The sequence below is a fragment of the Cetorhinus maximus genome, chromosome 17, assembly GCF_964194155.1.
Source record: "Cetorhinus maximus chromosome 17, sCetMax3.hap1.1, whole genome shotgun sequence".
In the NCBI taxonomy this organism is placed as follows: domain Eukaryota; kingdom Metazoa; phylum Chordata; class Chondrichthyes; order Lamniformes; family Cetorhinidae; genus Cetorhinus; species Cetorhinus maximus.
Genome location: NC_135895.1, coordinates 101126365 through 101145649, shown reverse-complemented (window position 1 = coordinate 101145649; position 19285 = coordinate 101126365). Strand labels below are relative to the sequence as shown.

Sequence of the window (19285 nt, the reverse complement as noted above, 5' to 3'; positions counted from 1 at the left end):
GCAACAGTTGAATTTCATTTTGTTTTCTGCAAAGTGCCACTACTTAGATTGCACAAGATTTTTCTTGCAACAAAATTTATTGCATTTCAAAAGTAATTTGTGTGAACATTTCGACATAACATTAAAAACAAATAATACTGCAACTATATGGTAGACTGCCAAGTTCCAAATCAAAAGCTCAAGCAGCAAGTGAAAGGTTTATTCTTGACTTTACATAGTAACAGAAAGCTGACTATTCACTGGCACAGTATTTTCTTCTTGTTCTAGTCCAGAACAGACTGCCTTGTCAGACCACACTGAAATGCACAATGTCAAATTACACTGCTAAGCAAGCAAATCCAAAAACAAAACCTACCAGGCTGAGATTGACAGGAGTATTTGGCACTGGTACATCATGCTTATACAAAGTTTCTAAAACATCATTCAAGTCATTTTCCTGCAAGACAGATAGGAACAAAGCTTCCATGAACTGGAGAAGTTATGCATTAGGAACTGGACTTGAGAAATAAGAATTCTGGATTAAAAGAAAATGAAGCTGAAACTATTTAAATCCAGTGAAAAACCACCATATTTTTGACACAGCTCACTTTCCTAACAGCTTTAAATCTCATCTTTAAATGTTGCACTAACCAAGATCAACGAGCAAAGTAAAAGAAAAGCTTTTACAATCATTAGTTTCACTTGAGAAAATTTTGCATATTCAAAATCTGTTATCCATTGGAGCCTGAACATTAATTGAAAAAACTTATCCACTGTCCCCAACAAATAAATCACCCCAACATTATAACCTCCATAGGAGCATCATAAAGCAAAATTAGACAGTGAGCCACAGAAAGCGATATTAGAACAGAAGGCCAAAAGTTTTTTCAAAGAGAAACGTTTGTAGAAGCATCTTAAAGAAAGAAAGACTGAGAGAGGCAAGAAGTTTAGGGAGAAAATTCCACAGCTTAGGGCCTGGGCAGCTGAAGATATGACCACCACTGGTGGAGCAATTAAAATTGGAGATGCTGAAGAGGCCAGAATTAGATGAGCATAGATATCTTGGAGGGTTTTCAGGCTGAAAGAGGTTACAGAGAATGGAGGGCCATGTGCGTGGAGGGATTTGAAAACATAGATGAGAATTTTAGAATTGAGTTGAGTTAAAATTGAGCAGTGCACTTGAGCGATAGCCACTGTAGGTCAGTGTGCACAGGGGTGATAGGTGAACTGGACTTGGTGCGAGTATAAGGACACATGCAAAGTCATGCGTGATCTCAAGCTGATGGAGGGTAGAATGTGAGAGGCCAGCCTGGATCACAACAGAATAGCCAAGTCTAAAGGTAGTAAAGGAATGAATGAGGATTGCAGCAGCAGATAAGCTGAGGCAAGGACAAAATTAGCGATGTTACAGAGATGGAAATAGGCTGTCGTAGCAATGACGGGGAGATGTAGTCGGAAGCGCATCTTGGGATCAAATATGACTTCAAGGTGTCAATGGTCTGGTCTCATTTCAATAAGAGGGATGGACTCGGTCACTAGGGAGTGGAATTTGAAAATAATCCTATAGGAGCTTGGTTAGGTCTGAGGTGCATTTTAATTTGTCCATGGAAATCTCAGGGCAAAAATTTGTTTATTGGTCTTGACTACAATAAGGCCTCCCAACTTGGCTTAGAAATTAATACTTGCTGGCTCGTCAAACTTGCGGTTACAAATTTTACACCATAGCTCCTTGATAAAATTACATCAATTTCAAATTAATCGGAAATTATGCAATTGTTTGATCATCATTTAATTTAAAAAGTTAGGCCAAACATGAAAAAAGGCACACTCCAAGTAAAATTTTTACCTGTTCCTTAACTAAAAGATCTGCCAATGTATTCAGTAGCTTGTAGTAGACTTCAAACCAAGGCAAATAACTGAAAAAGAAAAAGATTGTAAGACATTCACTATGCCACAAATGTTGCATAATATAATTACTCTTTTTCTCATTTGGGTGATAAAGGAAAACGCTAAGTAGTATCTAATAAATTAGATATAAAAATTCATGTATACACAAAAATAAACATTGTACAAACATGTCAGGACAGCTTTTACCAAAAAATAATAGCTGCACTCAGGCAATGAACACACCCAGATTCATTTCAGAGCTTACACTTTTTCTCTCAGACCGCAGCCCTTATCACAGCATGTAATATTGAGACAACACTGCCACTAAAAATATTTCACCATTTAAGGGCAACATCCCATCAAGTATTAAAGGTTTTTTTTTAATAAATATACCACTGGACACACATATAATGTACGACAAACAAGATACCAATCTATTTATATTAAATCTAACTACAAGTTTTATGCAATGTATTTCACACTAATTAGAATTCTAAATTTAAAATACTACAAACAATGACTGAAACTGAATCTTGTCACTTCCCAGCTAAAACTCTTTATTTAAGAACTGATCAGAATCATTTCTTCTGTACACTTACATTCCTATAAGTTGGTCTGTGTGATTCCAATGACGTCAAATTGCAAAATCCCTATGTTGCACTTTCCAAACTTTTCCAGCAGTTTATGTACTGAAATATGATGATACTAAATTCCAGCTGCTTTGATTGATTTAAGGCATCTCCACTGATAATCTGCACCTTGATGGCTCCTGAATGCATCTTTTCTCCATGAATGACTCCAAACATGGACATAGGTTTGTGGACACTCCAGGGTGACTCCTCGTTGCCTACAAGAGTACTACATATGACAGACAGGGCTGAACTTTAGACTGTTCTGTATTGTTTCCTCCCTACCCTTGGTTTGAAACCACGACAGGTCTGATACGCCATGGCGATGTAAGCTGAATATCTTTTTACAGCTCCCTGCTCCAGGTACAAGCCCTGATTACCATTGGAATCAGTTTTCCTCTTGGCCACTTCACTCCTCCTTTTCCTCATTCAGCCATCCCTCCGTTCATTTCTCCCTCTCAGTTAATTTTCCCCCATTCATCTTGAATTCAACCCCCTACTACTGTTCTGCCTTCTTACTCCGCTGCCACCATCTGAGGCTTGAAATTCCCCTGGAATAAGCTCATGGCATTTTCCAAGGGGAAGCACCTGGCACAGCCTCTTCAAGAACAATAGCCCTCAACTGCTTCATCCTTCCTTCTCGCTAACTCTCCCATCCAACACTCCTACTGGAGACTAACCTCACCAAAGTCCTTCCAGCTTCCACAATGGTCTTCCCTTCGACTCTGCTAGCAGATCAATAAAACCTCTCGGCGTAAATCCCCAGTATTGCTGAAAAGAAGAGATTTCTTGTCGAAGCCTGTCGTCTTGCACTCATCAGGACAATTCGCAAGAATACCAAAAGTAAAGGGAATAACAATTTATATAATATGAGAAGAGTGCTGATTGGTTGGCAAGTCGACTCTGACTGGTAGAGGTGTTGCCATGGAGAATGCACCAGTTGCTGGTGACTGACAGTTAACGGCCAAAACATTGCCCTAAGGAATGAACCAGCGAAAGGTTGTCACCTATTTTGTTTAGCTGAAACAAGCACAATGTGTGTACATCATCTTTCTGTCTGCAAGTAGGGCCCTGCATATTAATCTATGTAGCTTCCAGTACACACAAATGCACCACACTGCAAGCCCGACTGACAATCTTAAATTGGTTGTCAGCGTAATTCTTAGCACACTGAGGATTATTTAGCAAATGTTGTCCAAACGCAGAATCACACCAAATGTTGGACATTGTGTGTCATAAACAGCATGTCCCTTCCACAACGGGCAAGGTTTAGACCATAACCAACCAGCCCGTGATTGCAAAACTCAAAGCAAAGCGTTCTGATGAGTGCAAGATGAAAAGCTTTGACAAAAAGAAGTCTCTTTTTTCAGCAATACTCAAGTTCTGCACTACCAAACAACCATAAATCCCCAGAATGGCTGCACACTCCCAAACAAAATGCAGCCATCCACACATACCCATTGGGGGTGACAGTATGAATATCCTTATCTCAGCCATCTCAGGCTTATAGTGGCTGTTCAAAGTCTAAACAAAACACCTTCCCAAAATTGTAGTTCTGCTGACTCCAGCCTCTTAAGAATACTCCTCATCAATGACCATCACACCCAATGTTCTGCAATTCCCTTTCTAACACCCCTCTCCCCATCCCACCTCCCCACCCCCCACCCCCCCCCCCCCCCCACCCCTCTCCTTCGTTAAAACTTACTACCTTGCAGTTACACTAAAGATGCATTCTTGGGCTGAGGGGCAACCAGTTACTCCAATAAAACGCTTGAACATCTTACTTATTTTCATCGGCCTTGACTCTACTTTATATCGCTTTCTGCATTAGCCTAAAGACATAACAAAAGTATGCCTTTATGATTTAGACTCGATATTTGCGTCTTTCACTCGTGTGCTTCTCTAGTTTCTCCAAATGTGGACTGAACTTGGTTTGTATGTGGTGTTTTGTAGCTATTTGTTCTTTGCATGCAAGCAATGCCTTCATGTAACAACACAAAATACAATGCTACACCTCACTTAACTTAAACAAGGTGACTTCTGACTATCCTTTGGCCTCTCCACCTCACAGCTTGTCCTTCAACAAGCCTGACTGTGTTTGCAGCTTTTTTTGTTACATCAAGTCCCTCTGCCAGTCTGTGTGTCCCAACCTCTGTCTTACGCCATTCACAGTCAAATTAAAAAAGTATCAATGAATTTCCAATACATCAGATGCGAGGTCTTCCAATTGCTGAGACTCTGGCACTGGCCTTCCAATGGGTTAATTAGAGAAACTTAAGGTTCACCTGAAATTGGATGTTGAACAAGCAACTAGATTGCAGGAGCAGCGGGGAGGTTGCGAGAGCTTTGGGAAGTAGAGTGATGCATCAATCGACACATGGAAGATTACCCATATGTGGCTGTTGTCACTAAGATGCAACTCATAGATGAAGAGGGGACCCCCAGATGGATACTTCACAGGGGAGGGATTGCTCTGGAAGGGACGATGTAGGGATGGGAAATAAAACCATTGCGAGAAACCTTCTCATTATGGTTGGATAGCTAAAAGTTGTATGATGCAAAGCCAGTTCCGCAAATGTATATGAAGATCATATTTTTTTTAATATGCTGCCTGCAGATTTTGGTGCATTTGTTGTAGACACATCAACTCCTGCAGAATTTCCTCAGATACAATGCAGAACAACTTCACAAGACTACATAGTTCTCTGGGTTTTATAATGGTCCAATTGTTGCACACTTTGTTTACATATATTTACAAGAATATATTTTTGATGAGTGGTAACTGATAACCAGATCTTATTTGCATGTACACTTCCTTATTGAATTGTTAAACACTTGGAGATCAGAATTGCTGCAGAATGACAGAATACAGTAGGACGGGCAGTACTTAGGGTTCAAATGGAACACTGTGTAGCTGATGATGGGGATTTTGTTATACAAATATCCAAGGAGGGCTCCAGGTACGCTTGGTAAAGGTGATGCATGATCTTTACCTGATGAGGTGGCCTGGATGTGTCGAGGATTTCGGCAAACTCTGTCAATGTGGTAGCCAGTACAATATACAGAGGTATTTCTGAATGACTGCAATGAACAGCTCAGGTCAACTGTGACAATCACAGTCAAACACAGAGCAGTTTGCAACACAAAAGAAACACACAAGACCTCTGTTTGCATTTGACAAACTTCAATCATCACCTCCTGGAGAGCCATAATTTAACAGTAATCACACTTAAGGGCCACAAATGTTTTTGCTTGAAAAAGAATACAGACAGGGGATGTATTTAAAGCAAAATCACAAGTACATTTTGGTAGTACAACCTTTGGATAAATGTCATAGAAAACCAGTAACCAATTGTATATTTTTTTTAAGTTCTCCTATTCACAGTGGGCAATATTGTGCCAGGGATTTGTTCCTCAGTCAAAGGATGAAAGGTAGACCATTGTTCGGCTTGAACATTAAGGACATTCCATTATCATGGAACATGGTCTTAAATAGCGCAATAAAAATTTCATCTCATGGATCTTGTATCACCTGAAAACGTTAGAAACTGAGATGTCACATAGGTAGATGTCAATGCACGATCCTGTGTGACGTGGAACGAATTTCAACCTGCACTTCACCGTGTCTGCTGGGCAGAGGAACTAAAAATGTTTTATTGTTGAGCACTAATTGAGCGGCAACAAAAGTTAAAGGGAGACTGCTGAAAGTAAAACGCAAATATTCCTTGGAGGCGACTAGTAAACATAGATAGATGACATCTTACACTATGCATTAACTTTGTTACAACTATCTATAACACTATTTAAATTAATTCTTCTTCCCTCAATTTGTCCAGGTTCAAAAATTCACATAAAGCACTAAACTTTAAAAACGTAGGGTTCAATACTCCAATACAACGCACAGAAGCTTTAGTCAAGCACACTTCAAAAGCAAACTATTGATAAAGAAAAATTCATGTCTCTGAAGGATAAAAAAGGGCTTGCATTTTAATAGCACCTTTCAGGACCTCAGGCCATCCTCAAGTGCTTCACAACCATCGAAGTATTCCTAAGCGGAATACTGTTGTAATGTAGGAGACATGGCAGCCAACATGCAAAAAACTAGCTCTCACAAATGGCAACAAAATAAATGGCTACTTCATCTATTTAGTGACTTTGCTTGAGGGATAAATGTTGCCTAGGATACCGGGAGAGCTGCTCTGCTCTTCTTCGAATAGTTTTGTGGATCTTTTACTTCCACCTGAGAGGGCAGACTTTTTAATGTCCAAAAGGCAGCACCTCTGGCAGCGCAGTATACCCTGTGCTCCGCACAGAGATGCCATTTTAGATTATATACTCAAGTCTCTAAAGTGGGACTTGGATCCGCAACCTTCTGACTGAGAAACAAGAAAGCTGCCTGTATGACGACCTTCTGGAGAGGAAAAATTCCTCCTCATCTCCATGTTAAATGGGAGACTCCTGGTCTTTAAACAGTGCCCCTAGTTCTAGGTTCCCCTACAAGAAGAAACAACCTCATCAAAAGTTCCTATATTTCAATAAAGTCTCATTCTCCTAAACTCCAATGAGTATAGCCCCAGCCTGCTCAACCTTTCCTCATAAGACACCCCTTCCATCCCAGGTATCTAATCTAGTAAATAGTCTGGAAAAACCCTAGTATAATTCATGTAATGGACAGTTTTTAATTACAAAAGTAGTGATACTCAAAAGTTTTATTTCAAACATAATTTAATACAGATATAAAAGTAAACATGGCATATCTTTTGCATTCACACCAGTTAACACTTTTCCACCTATTGCAATTATTTCAGTATGCAAAGTTTATTTTCATCTGCTTAATATACTGAAGCCATTATCATTCAGCAAAAACTATATTCAGTTCCTACGTACCACGAGCTTCAAAATAAAGTTACTCCTTTCTTCAGATTTCGACACTGGATTAACCAATTTGATTTATGTTTCAAGACATATAATCTTTCGTTTTCCCCCTCCTTCAAAGATGATGTATAAACAAGGTCTTGCATTTCAATGTCGTGTTAAGCTGTCAAAATTTATCTACCACTGTATTTATGCTGTGATTCTCTCCTACTGTAAAAACAAGACCTAAAGGTTGTAAAATATTTTAAATTAGATGCAACTGTCAAGCCTACGTACCATGACTTTGTAAAATAAATTAAAATGGTCAGCATTTTAGGGAGGGCATTTTCAATTTGAACCTAGACTTCTGACAACTTTAACATTACGGAGGCAATAAATTTCTTTTGCTTTTAAAGAAAAATCTCCTTGCTCTATAAAACTAATCCCCCAGACTTTTCAAGCACAATGTCAAATTTTCAATTTACGTAATGAGTACAAAATTTAGACAAAGATTAAAAACATGCAGTTCTAATGTCAGTCAGTTATCAATGCCTTGTTGCAACAACATCTTATTCGAGGTTGGAGAAAGCTGACGTTCAAGCAAGTAGACTGGGTATCTTTTGACTCCACTGGAATTTCAGGTGCTCTCACGTGGATTGAGTTAAAATGGTAACACATTCCTGAAGCCAAAAAAATCTACTTTAACTTAAATGAGTAGTTTTCATTACATAGTTGTAAAGTTCAGTTGCAGTTCTACACACATTGTGGACATGTGCATTTATGCATATCTACACTTACGCATAAATATACTTAATATATTTGCACTGATCAGTAGTCCCAATACACCTCTTCCTAAAACCTCCAGTGGAATACAGAATCACAGAATTGTTACAGTGCAGGAGGCGGCCATTCGGCTCATTGTGTCACACCAGCTCTCGGAGTGAGCAGTATGACTCAGTGTCATTCTCCTGTCTTTCCCCCGTAACCTTGCGCATTGTTTCCATTTAAATAATCATCTAATGCTCTCTTGAATGCCTCGGTTGAACCTGTCTCCATCACACTTCCAGGCAGCGTATTCCAGACCCAAACCCCTCATTGTATGAAACAATTCAATACAGTCTATACAATTCAAGCAAATCTTTTGATTGAAAAAAAAATAACGGTCATGCTTCTCTGCAACAAAATGTAGTGCATCAAGTTTTCACACCATTCTAAAGTAGATTTTTTTTTAAAACATTCTTGCACCAGTCCAAAAAAGAGCTGAACTCCAAAGGTCAGGCGAGACTGACTGTCCTTGACATCAAGGCAGCATCAAGGAGCTCTAGCAAAACTGCAGTCAATGGGAAATCTCTCCGCTGGTTGGAGTCATACCTAGGACAAAGGAAGTTGGTTGTAGTTGTTGGAGGTCAATCATCTCAGTTCCAGGACATCACTGTAGGAGTCCCTCAGGGTAGTGTCCTTGGCCCAACCATCTTCAGCTGCTTCATCAATGGCCTTCCTTCCATCATAAGGTCAGAAGTGTGGACATTCACTGATGATTGCACAATGTTCAACACCATTTGTGACTCCTCAGATATTAAAGCAGTCCATGTCCAAATGCAGCAAGACCTGGAAAATGTCCAGGCTTGGGCTGACAAATGGCAAGTAACATTCGCACCACACAAGTGCCAGGCAATGACCATATCCAACAAGAGAGAATCTAGCCATCGTCCCTTGGCATCGCTGAATCCCCCACTATCAACATCCTGGGGGTTACCATTGACCAGAAACTGAACTTGACTCACCATATAAATACTGTGGCTACACGAGTAGGTCAGAGGCTAGGAATTTTGCAGTGAGTAACTCACCTCCTGACTCCCTAAAGCCTGTCCACCATCTACAAGGCATAAGTCAGGAGTGTGATGGAATACTCCCCACTTTCCTGGATGAGTGCAGCATCAACAACACTCAAGAAGCTTGACACCATCCAGGACAAAGCAGCCCACTTGATTGGCACCCCTTACGCAAACATTCATTCCCTCCACCACCGATGAACAGTGGCAGCAGTGTGTACCATCTACAAGGTGCCGTGCAGGGATTCACCAAGGCTCCTTAGAGAGCATCTTCCAAACCCACAACCACTACCATCTAGAAGGAGAAGCGCAGCAGCTAGATGGGAACCACCTTCCCCTCTAAGCCACTTGCCACCCTGACTTGGAAATATATCGCTGTTCTTTTACTGGGTCAAAATTCTGGAACTCCCTTCTTAACACCACTGTGGGTGAACCTGCACCTTGAACTGTAGTGGTTCAAGAAGGCAGCTCACCACCACCTTCTCAAAGGCAATTAGAGATGGGCAAAAATGCTGGCCTAGCCAGCGACGCCCACATCCCGTAAATGAATAAAAAAATAAGCCACACCGCCAAGCCACAAGGAACGTCAATTTTACTTCAAGGTGCCACCATTCAAATACCAGTGCACACATGATTCATTCTGAAATTTTGGGTTCTGTTGTTACCATAGAAGTCATTTTTCTCTTTAAGTCTTTGTTGTGTCATCGTAACTTCAAGGCATACAGGATTTCTGAATGCAGTTCAGGTATTCCGATGAAATTCATGGCTGTATGTTTTGGCTTTAAGTCAGTCAGACAAATACCAGCCAACCAGAAAGCCTAAGATAAAATGATTAGAGGTAGTGGAAATCTTGAGAGAATTGTTGGTGAAATCTACAGGGACACTTAATTAAATAAAAATTGAATTTTCTACGCCCAAATGTCTGCTTCCATTATTAAAGCTGATAAACCATGTGATTAATCATAATCTCAAATAATTTATCCATATTATCTTTTCCATTGCATTACAGCATCTACTTACACAATTCAATTCTCTTTCCTGCACAATTATTTTTCTCTTACATACACAAGCATATTGGTGCATGTTGCTTTAATCAACATTCTGTTCTGACACTATTTGACTGTTATCTGTGAATTTTCTGTTGAACCAACATTTGCAACTGGTTACACATGGAACCTTCCTCCTGGCCTACTTGGGTAAATAGAGTCGTACAGTAATTCCGTCCACTGTGCCTGTGTTGGCTCTTTGAAAGAACTACCCAATTAGTCCCATTCCTCTGCTCTTTCTCCTTAGCCCTGGATGGCCTCAAATTTATGAATCATAGAGCATAGGACACAGGATAGGAGTGCACCAGAATAATTACATTTGGAGGTGACAAAGGCATGGATGCGGTTTCAGCAGAGGAGCAGAGACAGAGTCGGGCGACAGAGATGGAAACGGGCGGCCTTAGTGATGGTGCAAATATATGTTTGGAAGCTCATCTTGGGGCCAAATATGACACGTTGTGGCATAAGCTCCTTGCTCTGCGCTCAATGTCTCCATTTATAATGGCCCCAGATTTGGAAAAATTACATCCAATCCAACTGATCTGAACTGCAGTCCATTACGATTGTTGCCCAGTCAGTAAAAAAAGGTGGGCACCAACTTTTCATTGGTCACTCCAAGTTGAACAGCAAAACAACAGAAAAAAAACTGTAACTTCCAGCCATAATCTTAATCCTTCTTTACAGAGGGACTGATCCACTTTACTGTGGTTTCATTATTCAACAGTTCTAATTCAAGTTTTTGTTAAAAATTATGCAGTCAGTTTAAGTCAGATGAAGCGAAACAAAGCATTTTGCAGCAAACATTTTACATTGGAGTCTGAATAAATGTTGAAACTTGTCAAATTGAACCATTTACTGCAAATGGAGTCGTTAGTATCTCCATTTCATCAAATGAATAGTTGGCAGCATCAGTGGGCCTGGTTTTCTAAACAGCAACATTTGGCTAAATGTGTCTCAATTACTTATCTGCTTTCCAATAGTCATACCTGGAATCATAGCAAGGATTATCATTTCTGTCTAGTTCTACATTGAACTATAGAATGGTTACAGCACAGAAGGCGGTCATTCAGCTTGTTGTGTCCACGCTGGCAAGAGCAATTCACTTCAGGCAGGATTTTTAGTTTGGCGGCTGCCCGCGATTGGCGGGCCCGGGATCGGCCGGAATGATAAACCGCCGACCGCAATTTCTTGCCGGCTGGCCAATTAATGCTGAAGTGCTCCATGCTGCTGGGAGAGGGGCGGGAGGAGGGCGAACGCTAAAGTCAGCACGGGAGCAGGGAAGTGTGGAATGAAAGCCCCCAGAAGACAGAGAGCTGTCTCTGGGAGCTGAAGAATCCAAAAGCAATAAATAAAGATTTTCAGATGCTGAACAAAACGTCCACACATCTAGAATCAGTCACCTGCACATATGGATGATGAAAATTCTGTCCAAACATTTTTTTTAATATCGGAAACCTCGTCCTGCTCTTGGAAGAGGTTTCCTCAAAAAGGCAAAGGCCTCCTGGCCGATTTGCTCACCTGTCAACCTGTAACGATAGACGGGCAATGAAAAATCTCCATCAATTACAATGCTAATGGTCTTAATAGGCCTCTTAACGGCCGGCGGGTGCACTGCCGACTCTCCCACACGCCTGCCGACTGAAATATCGCGCGAATGCGCAATGATGTCGGGACGCTCGCCCGACGCCATCGCGTGCTATTTCACACTTGAGCGGGTTGGGCGAGCGGCCGCACACCGAACGAAAAATTCTGCCCTTAGACCCATTTTCTCAGCCTTTTCCCAGCTATCCTGCAAATTTTCTCTCAACAGATAATTACCCAGTTCTCTTTTGAACGTAGTGATTGAAACTGCCTTCAGCATACTCTCAGAAAGTGCATTCCAGCTCCTAACCACTCGGTGTAAAAAAGAGATTTTCCTCTTGTCACCATTGGTTATTTTGCCATTCACCTCATATCACTGTTTTCCGGTTCTTAATCCTTCCACCAATGGCAACAGCTTCTCCCTAAATCTACTCTATCCAGACCCCTCATGATTTTGAAGGCCTCTATCAAATCTCCTCTCAGCCTTCATCTTCTTCTTCTTCTTCAAGGAGTACTGCCTCAGTTTTTCTCCAAGTAGTGCTGCCTCAGCTTCTCCAATTTTTCTATAGAACTCAAGTTTCTCATCCCAGGGCCCATTCTCATGAATCTTTTTCTGCATTCTCTCTAATGCCTACACATCCTTCCTAAAGTACAGTGCCCAGAACTGGATGCAATACTCCAGCTGAGACATAACCAGCATTATGTACAAGTTTATCATAACTTCCATGCTTTTGTACTCTATGCCTCTGTTTATAAAGCCCAGGATCCTGTAAGCTTTATTAACCACTTTCTCACCTACCCTGCTCTTCCACTTTCAATGATTTGGGCACATTATCCCCAGGTCCTTCTGCTCCTGCACCCCCTTTACTCTACCTGATATTACCTCTCCTCGTTCTTCCTTCCAAACTGAATCACTTCACACTTCTCTGCATTAAATTTCATCTGCCACTTGCCCACCCATTTCACCAAATTTGTCTATGTGCTTCTGAAGTCTAACGCTATCCTCCTCAGATTTCACAATACTTCCAAGTAATGTATCATCCTCAAAATTTAAAAGTTCCTGTACACCATATCAATCACGTTCCCTCATCAACCCTCTCTGTTATCTCATCTCAGAAACTCAAGCAAGTTAGTTAAAAACGATTTGCTCTTAACAAATTCATGCTGTTAGTTTTGTCCCAAATTATCATTTCTGAAAGCTTTCCCACCAACAAGGTTAAGCTGCCTGGCCTGTAGTTGCTGGGCTTAACCTTACATCCTTTTTGAACAAGGGTGTAGCAATTGAGATTCTCCAATCCCCTGGTACCATTGCCCTATCGAAGAAGGATTGGAAGATAATGGTCAGTGTCTCTGCAATTTCCTTCCTTACTTACTCAGTATTTTCAGATGCATCTCACCCAGTCTTGGTGATTTGACATCTTTGAGTATGCCAGCCTATCTAATACCTCCTTGTCATTAATTTTTAGCCCATCCACTGTCTCAATACCCTACTGCACAATGACGTGGGCAGCATCTTCTTTGTTGGTAAATACAGATGCAAAATATTCATTTATTACCTCAGCCACGGCCCTTTTTGCTGTGTGTAAATCCCTTTTAGATCCCAAATCAGCCCCACTTCTGCTTTTTACCACCCGTTTAACTATTTATATGCCTAGAGGAGACTTTTGTATTCACTTTTCTGTTCGTTGCCAGACTCTTCTCATCCTCTCTGTTCCTCTTTTTTTTTACTGCCCCTCTCTACCTTATATATTGAGCCTGATTCTCAATTGTATAATTGTATCTGTCATATGTGCCCTTTTTCTGCTTCATCTGACTCTCAATGTCTTTCGTCATCCAGGGAGTTCTGGATTTGTTTGTCCTTTCCCCAACTCTATCACATCTTTAAAGGCAGTCCATTGTTCAGTTAGAGTTTTGCCTGTCAATCTTTGATTCCAACCATCAAATGAAACAGAAAAAAATCATTACAAGGTAACGTCTATAATGACAGGCCTTAAGAATGGAAATATTGATCCAAAGTTAAATTTGATGCACAAGATGGATTAAATGAAACCATGAATGAAATGAAAGCCATAAATGAAACTCTGTTGCAAATGTGTTTTAACCCGTGGCGTTCGGACATTTGGTTACAATGCACATTTTTGCCTCTTTCCTTTTGTCTGTAAGCAAAATCCCATTAAACTAATTATAAACATTAAACCACAAACTCTAGATTTTCAAAACTGTGCTAGACAACATGCAAACTTTCTTTAACAAGATAAGCTTTTAGAATTATAAATTGCCATTCTCCAATAAATCAATAAGATTTTATAGTTCCTTTACCATTACATTACCATTAAGAGGCAACTAAGAAAATTGCAATTGGCCTGCAAAGAGAGACTGTTCCAAAATGTTGATGATTCACTGCCAATTTCACCAATCCATACAGGGAGGAGTTTTTTCAAAGGCAACCAAATTAATGTCTGTGATCAAGTATCGTTTGTAAGAATAATGTAATAAGAGATAAACCTGTTGCAGAATTCAACGATGTGTGAAATTACTAGCCTTTAATATTTACATAAAAAGGTTTTGTAGTCCATTTGAATATTCTAAGCATTAATCTGAACTTCGAACAAGGAATATATTTTCTGAATATAAGCATCAAGGGAAAATTATGCTGAGTTTTGTGTATTATGATGTATTATATCCTGCCACATAGGATACAGAAAACATAATTCAGTATTATAACATAATTTTTAAACCTTAATCACTACTTGTTCATCTATTTTGTCTTCTATCATACTTATTTCAACTTTAACTTCTTGCACTTGGGTCTTGACCCTTGAACTTGGTTTCTCAGTTTCAAAAAAATATATAAATGTAAGGGCTCACCTAATTGCTCAGTTAATTAAGGCAGCACACAACAGAGGTATGTAGCCCACAAGATCCGAGGTTCTTGGTCTGTGCTGTATGAGCTTTGCTGCAAAGCATGTATGTGAGGACAGGATCAGACTTGGCTGGAGTCGCCTGAGATTGAGCTAATTGCTTGCTAACAGAATTACAAATTGTTACAGCACAGATGGAGGCCATTCAGCCACTGTGTTTGCACTGGTTCTCTGTAGGAGCAATTTACCTCGTGTCACTTGCCCGCATTCTCCTCATTGCCCTGCGCATTCTTCCTGTTCAGGAATCCAATTTCCTCTTGAATGCCTCAACTGAACCTGCCTCGACCGCAGTCTCAGGCAGTACATTCCAGATCCTAACCACTCACTGCATGAAAAAGTTTTTCCTCATGTCACCATTACTTCTTTTATCATTTACCTTAAATCTGTGCCCTCCGATTCTCACTCCTTCCACCAATGGGAACACTTTTTCCCTATCTACTCTGATTTTGAATACCTGTATCAAATCTCACTATTTACATTTGAGCATAAAAACTGGTCATATGGGCAAGAGTTTAACAAGATGAACAACTTTAAATTCTTGTTTTTAATCATTTGACATTGTTAATAAAATGTACAATTGTTTTAATTCTAGAAAGAAGTTAATTCAAAGTTTTTTTTATTCATTCATGGGATGTGGGCATTGCTGGCTAGGTCAGCATTTATTGTCCATCCCTAATTGCCCTTGAGAAGGTGGTGGTAGGCCACCTCCCTGAACTGCTGCAGTCCATGTGGTGTAGGTACACCTACAGTGCTGGTAGGGAGGGAGTTCCGGGGTTTTGATGCTGCGACAGTGAAGAAACGACGATATATTTCCAAGTCAGAATGATGTGTGGCTCGGAAGGGAGCTCCCAGGCGGTGGTTTTCCCATGTGTCTGCTGCCCTTCTCCTTCTAGATGGTAGTGGTCGTGGGTTTGAAAGGTGCTGCCTAAGGAGACTTGGTGAGTTTCTTCAGTCGATCTTGTAGATCGTACACACTGCTGCCACTGTGTGTCAGTGGGGGAGGGAGTGAGGTTTAGGTTATTATTTGTTTCTATGGGTTTTATTCGCAGTTAAAATTATCTTATACAAATGAAAATTTTCAAAAGTTCGTTCATAATAGCCATAGTGAAATACCAATAAGTTCAATGTATCGCTGAATAAATACATATGTCAAAGCTTTTCATTTTGCACTCATCAGGACATTCACAAGAATACCAAATGTAAAGGGAACAATTTATACTTCATGAGAAGCGAGTGCTGATTGATTGGCAAGTGAACACTGATTGGCAGAGGCGTGGCCATGGAGAATGCACCAATTAACCGATGACTGACAGTTAACTGCCATGCTTTATCTAAATTCAAACAAGGCAGCTTATCTCTGAGTGGTCAAGGCATTGCCCTGGGGAATGAACTAGAGAATGGCTGTTGCCTATTTTGTTCCATTGAAACAGGCACAATATGACAGGCATAACTGAACAAAATAGGCCACAGCCATTCTCTGGTTCATTCCTCAGGGCAATGCCTTGACCAATCAGAGTCAACCTATCTGGTTTGAATTTAAACAAAGCATGGCAGTTAACTGTTAGTCGTCAGTTCACTGATGCATTCTCTACGGCAATGCCTCTACAAATCAGAGCCCACTTGCCAATTAATCAGCACTCTCTTCTCACTAATGGTTCACTAATGTCCTTTAGGAAGGGAATCTGCTGTCCTTACCTGGTCTGGCCTACATGTGACTCCAGACCAATGTGGTTGACTCTTAAAAATGCCCTCTGAGCAAGGGCAGTTAGGGAAGGGCAATAAGTGCTGGCCAAGCCAGCGACGCCCACATCCCATGAACAAATAAAAAAACATTTGGTATTCTTGCACATGTCCTGATGAGTGCAAGGTGAAAAGCTTCAATGTGTCTTTTTTCAGTGATACTCAAGTTCTGTACTACCAAATTCAATGTGGTTGCTTGAACCACTGATCAATTACTAATTAATTTTAAGTACTGAAAGATGAAAGCACATGAACAGAATTTGTCTATCATTTCTCCAGAAAACAGTATTGCATTTTAAATCATTGCCCATGTAATTTTCAAAATATGTAACTAAAATTTGAATGGAATACTTCACATAAAATAATTACAATAGCTATTACATGACATTAAAAATAATATATTTTTAAGGCGCCATTTAAAGATAGTTAAGGATAAAAAAAAAACAATTGTACTTTTGAGTATCTTCCCAATCACAGAGAATGCAATTCAAGAGATAGCCAGTCATTCTTACCATCTTTGTTCCAAATTTGCATTTATTCCCAAAACAGTACTTGAGCCTAGCTGATCTCATCCTTTCATCCTTACTGCCTTCCTACTACAGCTTTAGACTCCTTCACAATAGACAAGACAGTGCATGCTAAATCTCACGAAAGTAGTCCAGATCTGAAAATGCTTTGTTTCCTCAGCAATGCATTGAGTATCAGCCTAAATTATGGCACTTAAGCTCATGCAGGGGACTCAGTGACCCAGAGGCAAAAAGATCTCCCAACCAAGCAAAGCCAATGCCCAATGGATCCAAAATAAAATGCAACTTCAACAGCCAAAGAGTGCACTTAATTCCCTTGAAAACAATGCATTCACATAACCAGTGCTGAGAAGTAGACATGTTCTCATGAAAGCCCCATTAAATACATCACCCCAACATGTGCACACCAATAACTGATTTCCAAGAGAGGTAGAACAGTTTCTGAAAAGAACACCTGTAAATAGGTGCAATTAAATAAGTTTTAAAAATCAACAAACTGGACTGAAGAAATAATCTTCATTATCGTCATTTTACCCTTGCAGAGTGATACATTGTCAATTTTATTTAAAAGGTCTTTGTTAGTCAAGGGCATTAAGGATCATGGAACCAAAGTCAGGTAGATGCAGGTCAGCCATCATCTCTTTGAATGGAGGAAGAAGCTCAAGTGGCTAAATGGTATACTCCTGCTCCTACATATAGCTTTCACCTTAAATTTTATTAATGACAATTTTCCATACATGTGCATTTATTGTCAGATTGAGTACAACAGGTCTCATTTTACTGAAACCCAGGAGGCTTGAACACTTATTTATTTGTGTAACTTTAATAACAATTTCCAAATCAATTATAATGTTTCTGGAGACTGAAATTGATCTTGTTCTTAGCCCGTATTAAAACAACGGCAAAACTGCAGTAAAACTTATTAAGATTTCCACCTGGAAAGAGTCAAAAGGCAGTCTTTCAAAGTTACATTTACAGACCTGCATCAACTTTATTTGCCAGCTGTGGACTTCCACCTTAATCCTGCTTCTACTTAAGCTTTGATTAACTTTTACTTTCAAAAGTCAAAGGTTAAATAAAGGAAAGGAAATGTTTTCCGTCAAATAACTTACTGACCACTGACACCAACTTGGAGCAGAAAGGCAGCTCTTAGTAATCAAATCAAACAGAGGAAGCTGGTTTTCCAAAATTTAACTTGAAATGTCTAGGGGGCTACTTTCTTGTGTAGAAAATTGACACAAAATGTGTAAAATTGAAACATTGTGCTTTTAAGGGGATTTGCCTTTGGCAATTGATGACTTCACTTCGATTGGAGCTACACCACTACAAAGGCTTAACTTTTTTTGAAAAAAATGTGAGTTTGCTTGTTAGAGCACTTCCTTTTGTGAGTGAAGGTGACAATTTAACAATCGCAATGCCTTAAAATCAAAAGCAGACCAAATATTTTAATGATGGTTTCATGTCACTGCTGGATGAAGGGTATACTGCAGTCTTGTCCCCACAGATTACAATGCCTAAGCTGTTTACAGAAGCAATGCAGTGAGACAGTCAAAATGAAAAGTTGTCAGAATTAAATAAGAAATGCATTTTCCATAAATATAACCATTACTGTGTTATATTAAATTGAACAGAGAAAATTTGATTGAACACCATAGAGTAGCTTGGGTTTCTGTCCATATACACGGTGCATGCATGTAATGATGTTAACAGGATTTATTTGCCACAGATCATTCGTTTTGGTGCCTAAAGTATAAAAATAATTCAACAGAATATAAACACTACATTAAACTACTTTTTAAATTAATTCTTGGGATGTGGGGTCATTGCCAAGGCCAGCATTCATTGCCCATTCCAAAGTACCATCTATGTACTTCAGTTAATTGATCATTTCTAAAGTCCTTTTTAAAAATTGAAACAATTTTTATTTTCGTCCTTCTCCAAGTCCTTCCCGCTCTCCCACCCCCAGACACCAAGAAGGTGGAAAAGGGAAATGCACACAGACTGCACAGATGCTACTTTCACTGTTTTCATCCAAACAGAAGTGTTTAAATCTACCCTCGGATAGTTTTCCTAATTTTCTCACCCTCCCTGTGGGGAAATACTTATCCATGACAATACAGCTCAAATACCTAATTTAGCATGTGAGGATTGGGTGTAAATCTGTGCATCACCTTTAGTAGAGCACACTAGTGCTGAACTGCAACTCTTTCAGAGAAAGCAGACTTGAATAATAATTCAGAGACGCATGAGGACTGCTTACTTAGAAGAAAATTTATGATATTTGGAGGT

The 19285-nt window shown here is 39.8% G+C and overlaps 1 protein-coding gene across 3 annotated transcripts in view; it reads right to left on the bottom strand.

Moving 5' to 3' along the window:
- Positions 1-19285, bottom strand: part of dennd1b (DENN/MADD domain containing 1B) — a 278033-nt gene that overhangs the window by 130594 nt on the left and 128154 nt on the right. For 2 of the 3 annotated variants that reach the window (XM_078561729.1, XM_078561730.1), the window contains exons 6-7: positions 1826-1895; positions 356-436 (exon numbers count right to left, since the gene is read on the bottom strand). In XM_078561729.1, the coding sequence (XP_078417855.1) occupies positions 356-436; positions 1826-1895 (151 nt within the window). The remainder of the gene's footprint in view (positions 1-355; positions 437-1825; positions 1896-19285) is intronic. The other variant, XM_078561731.1, reaches the window with a different exon arrangement.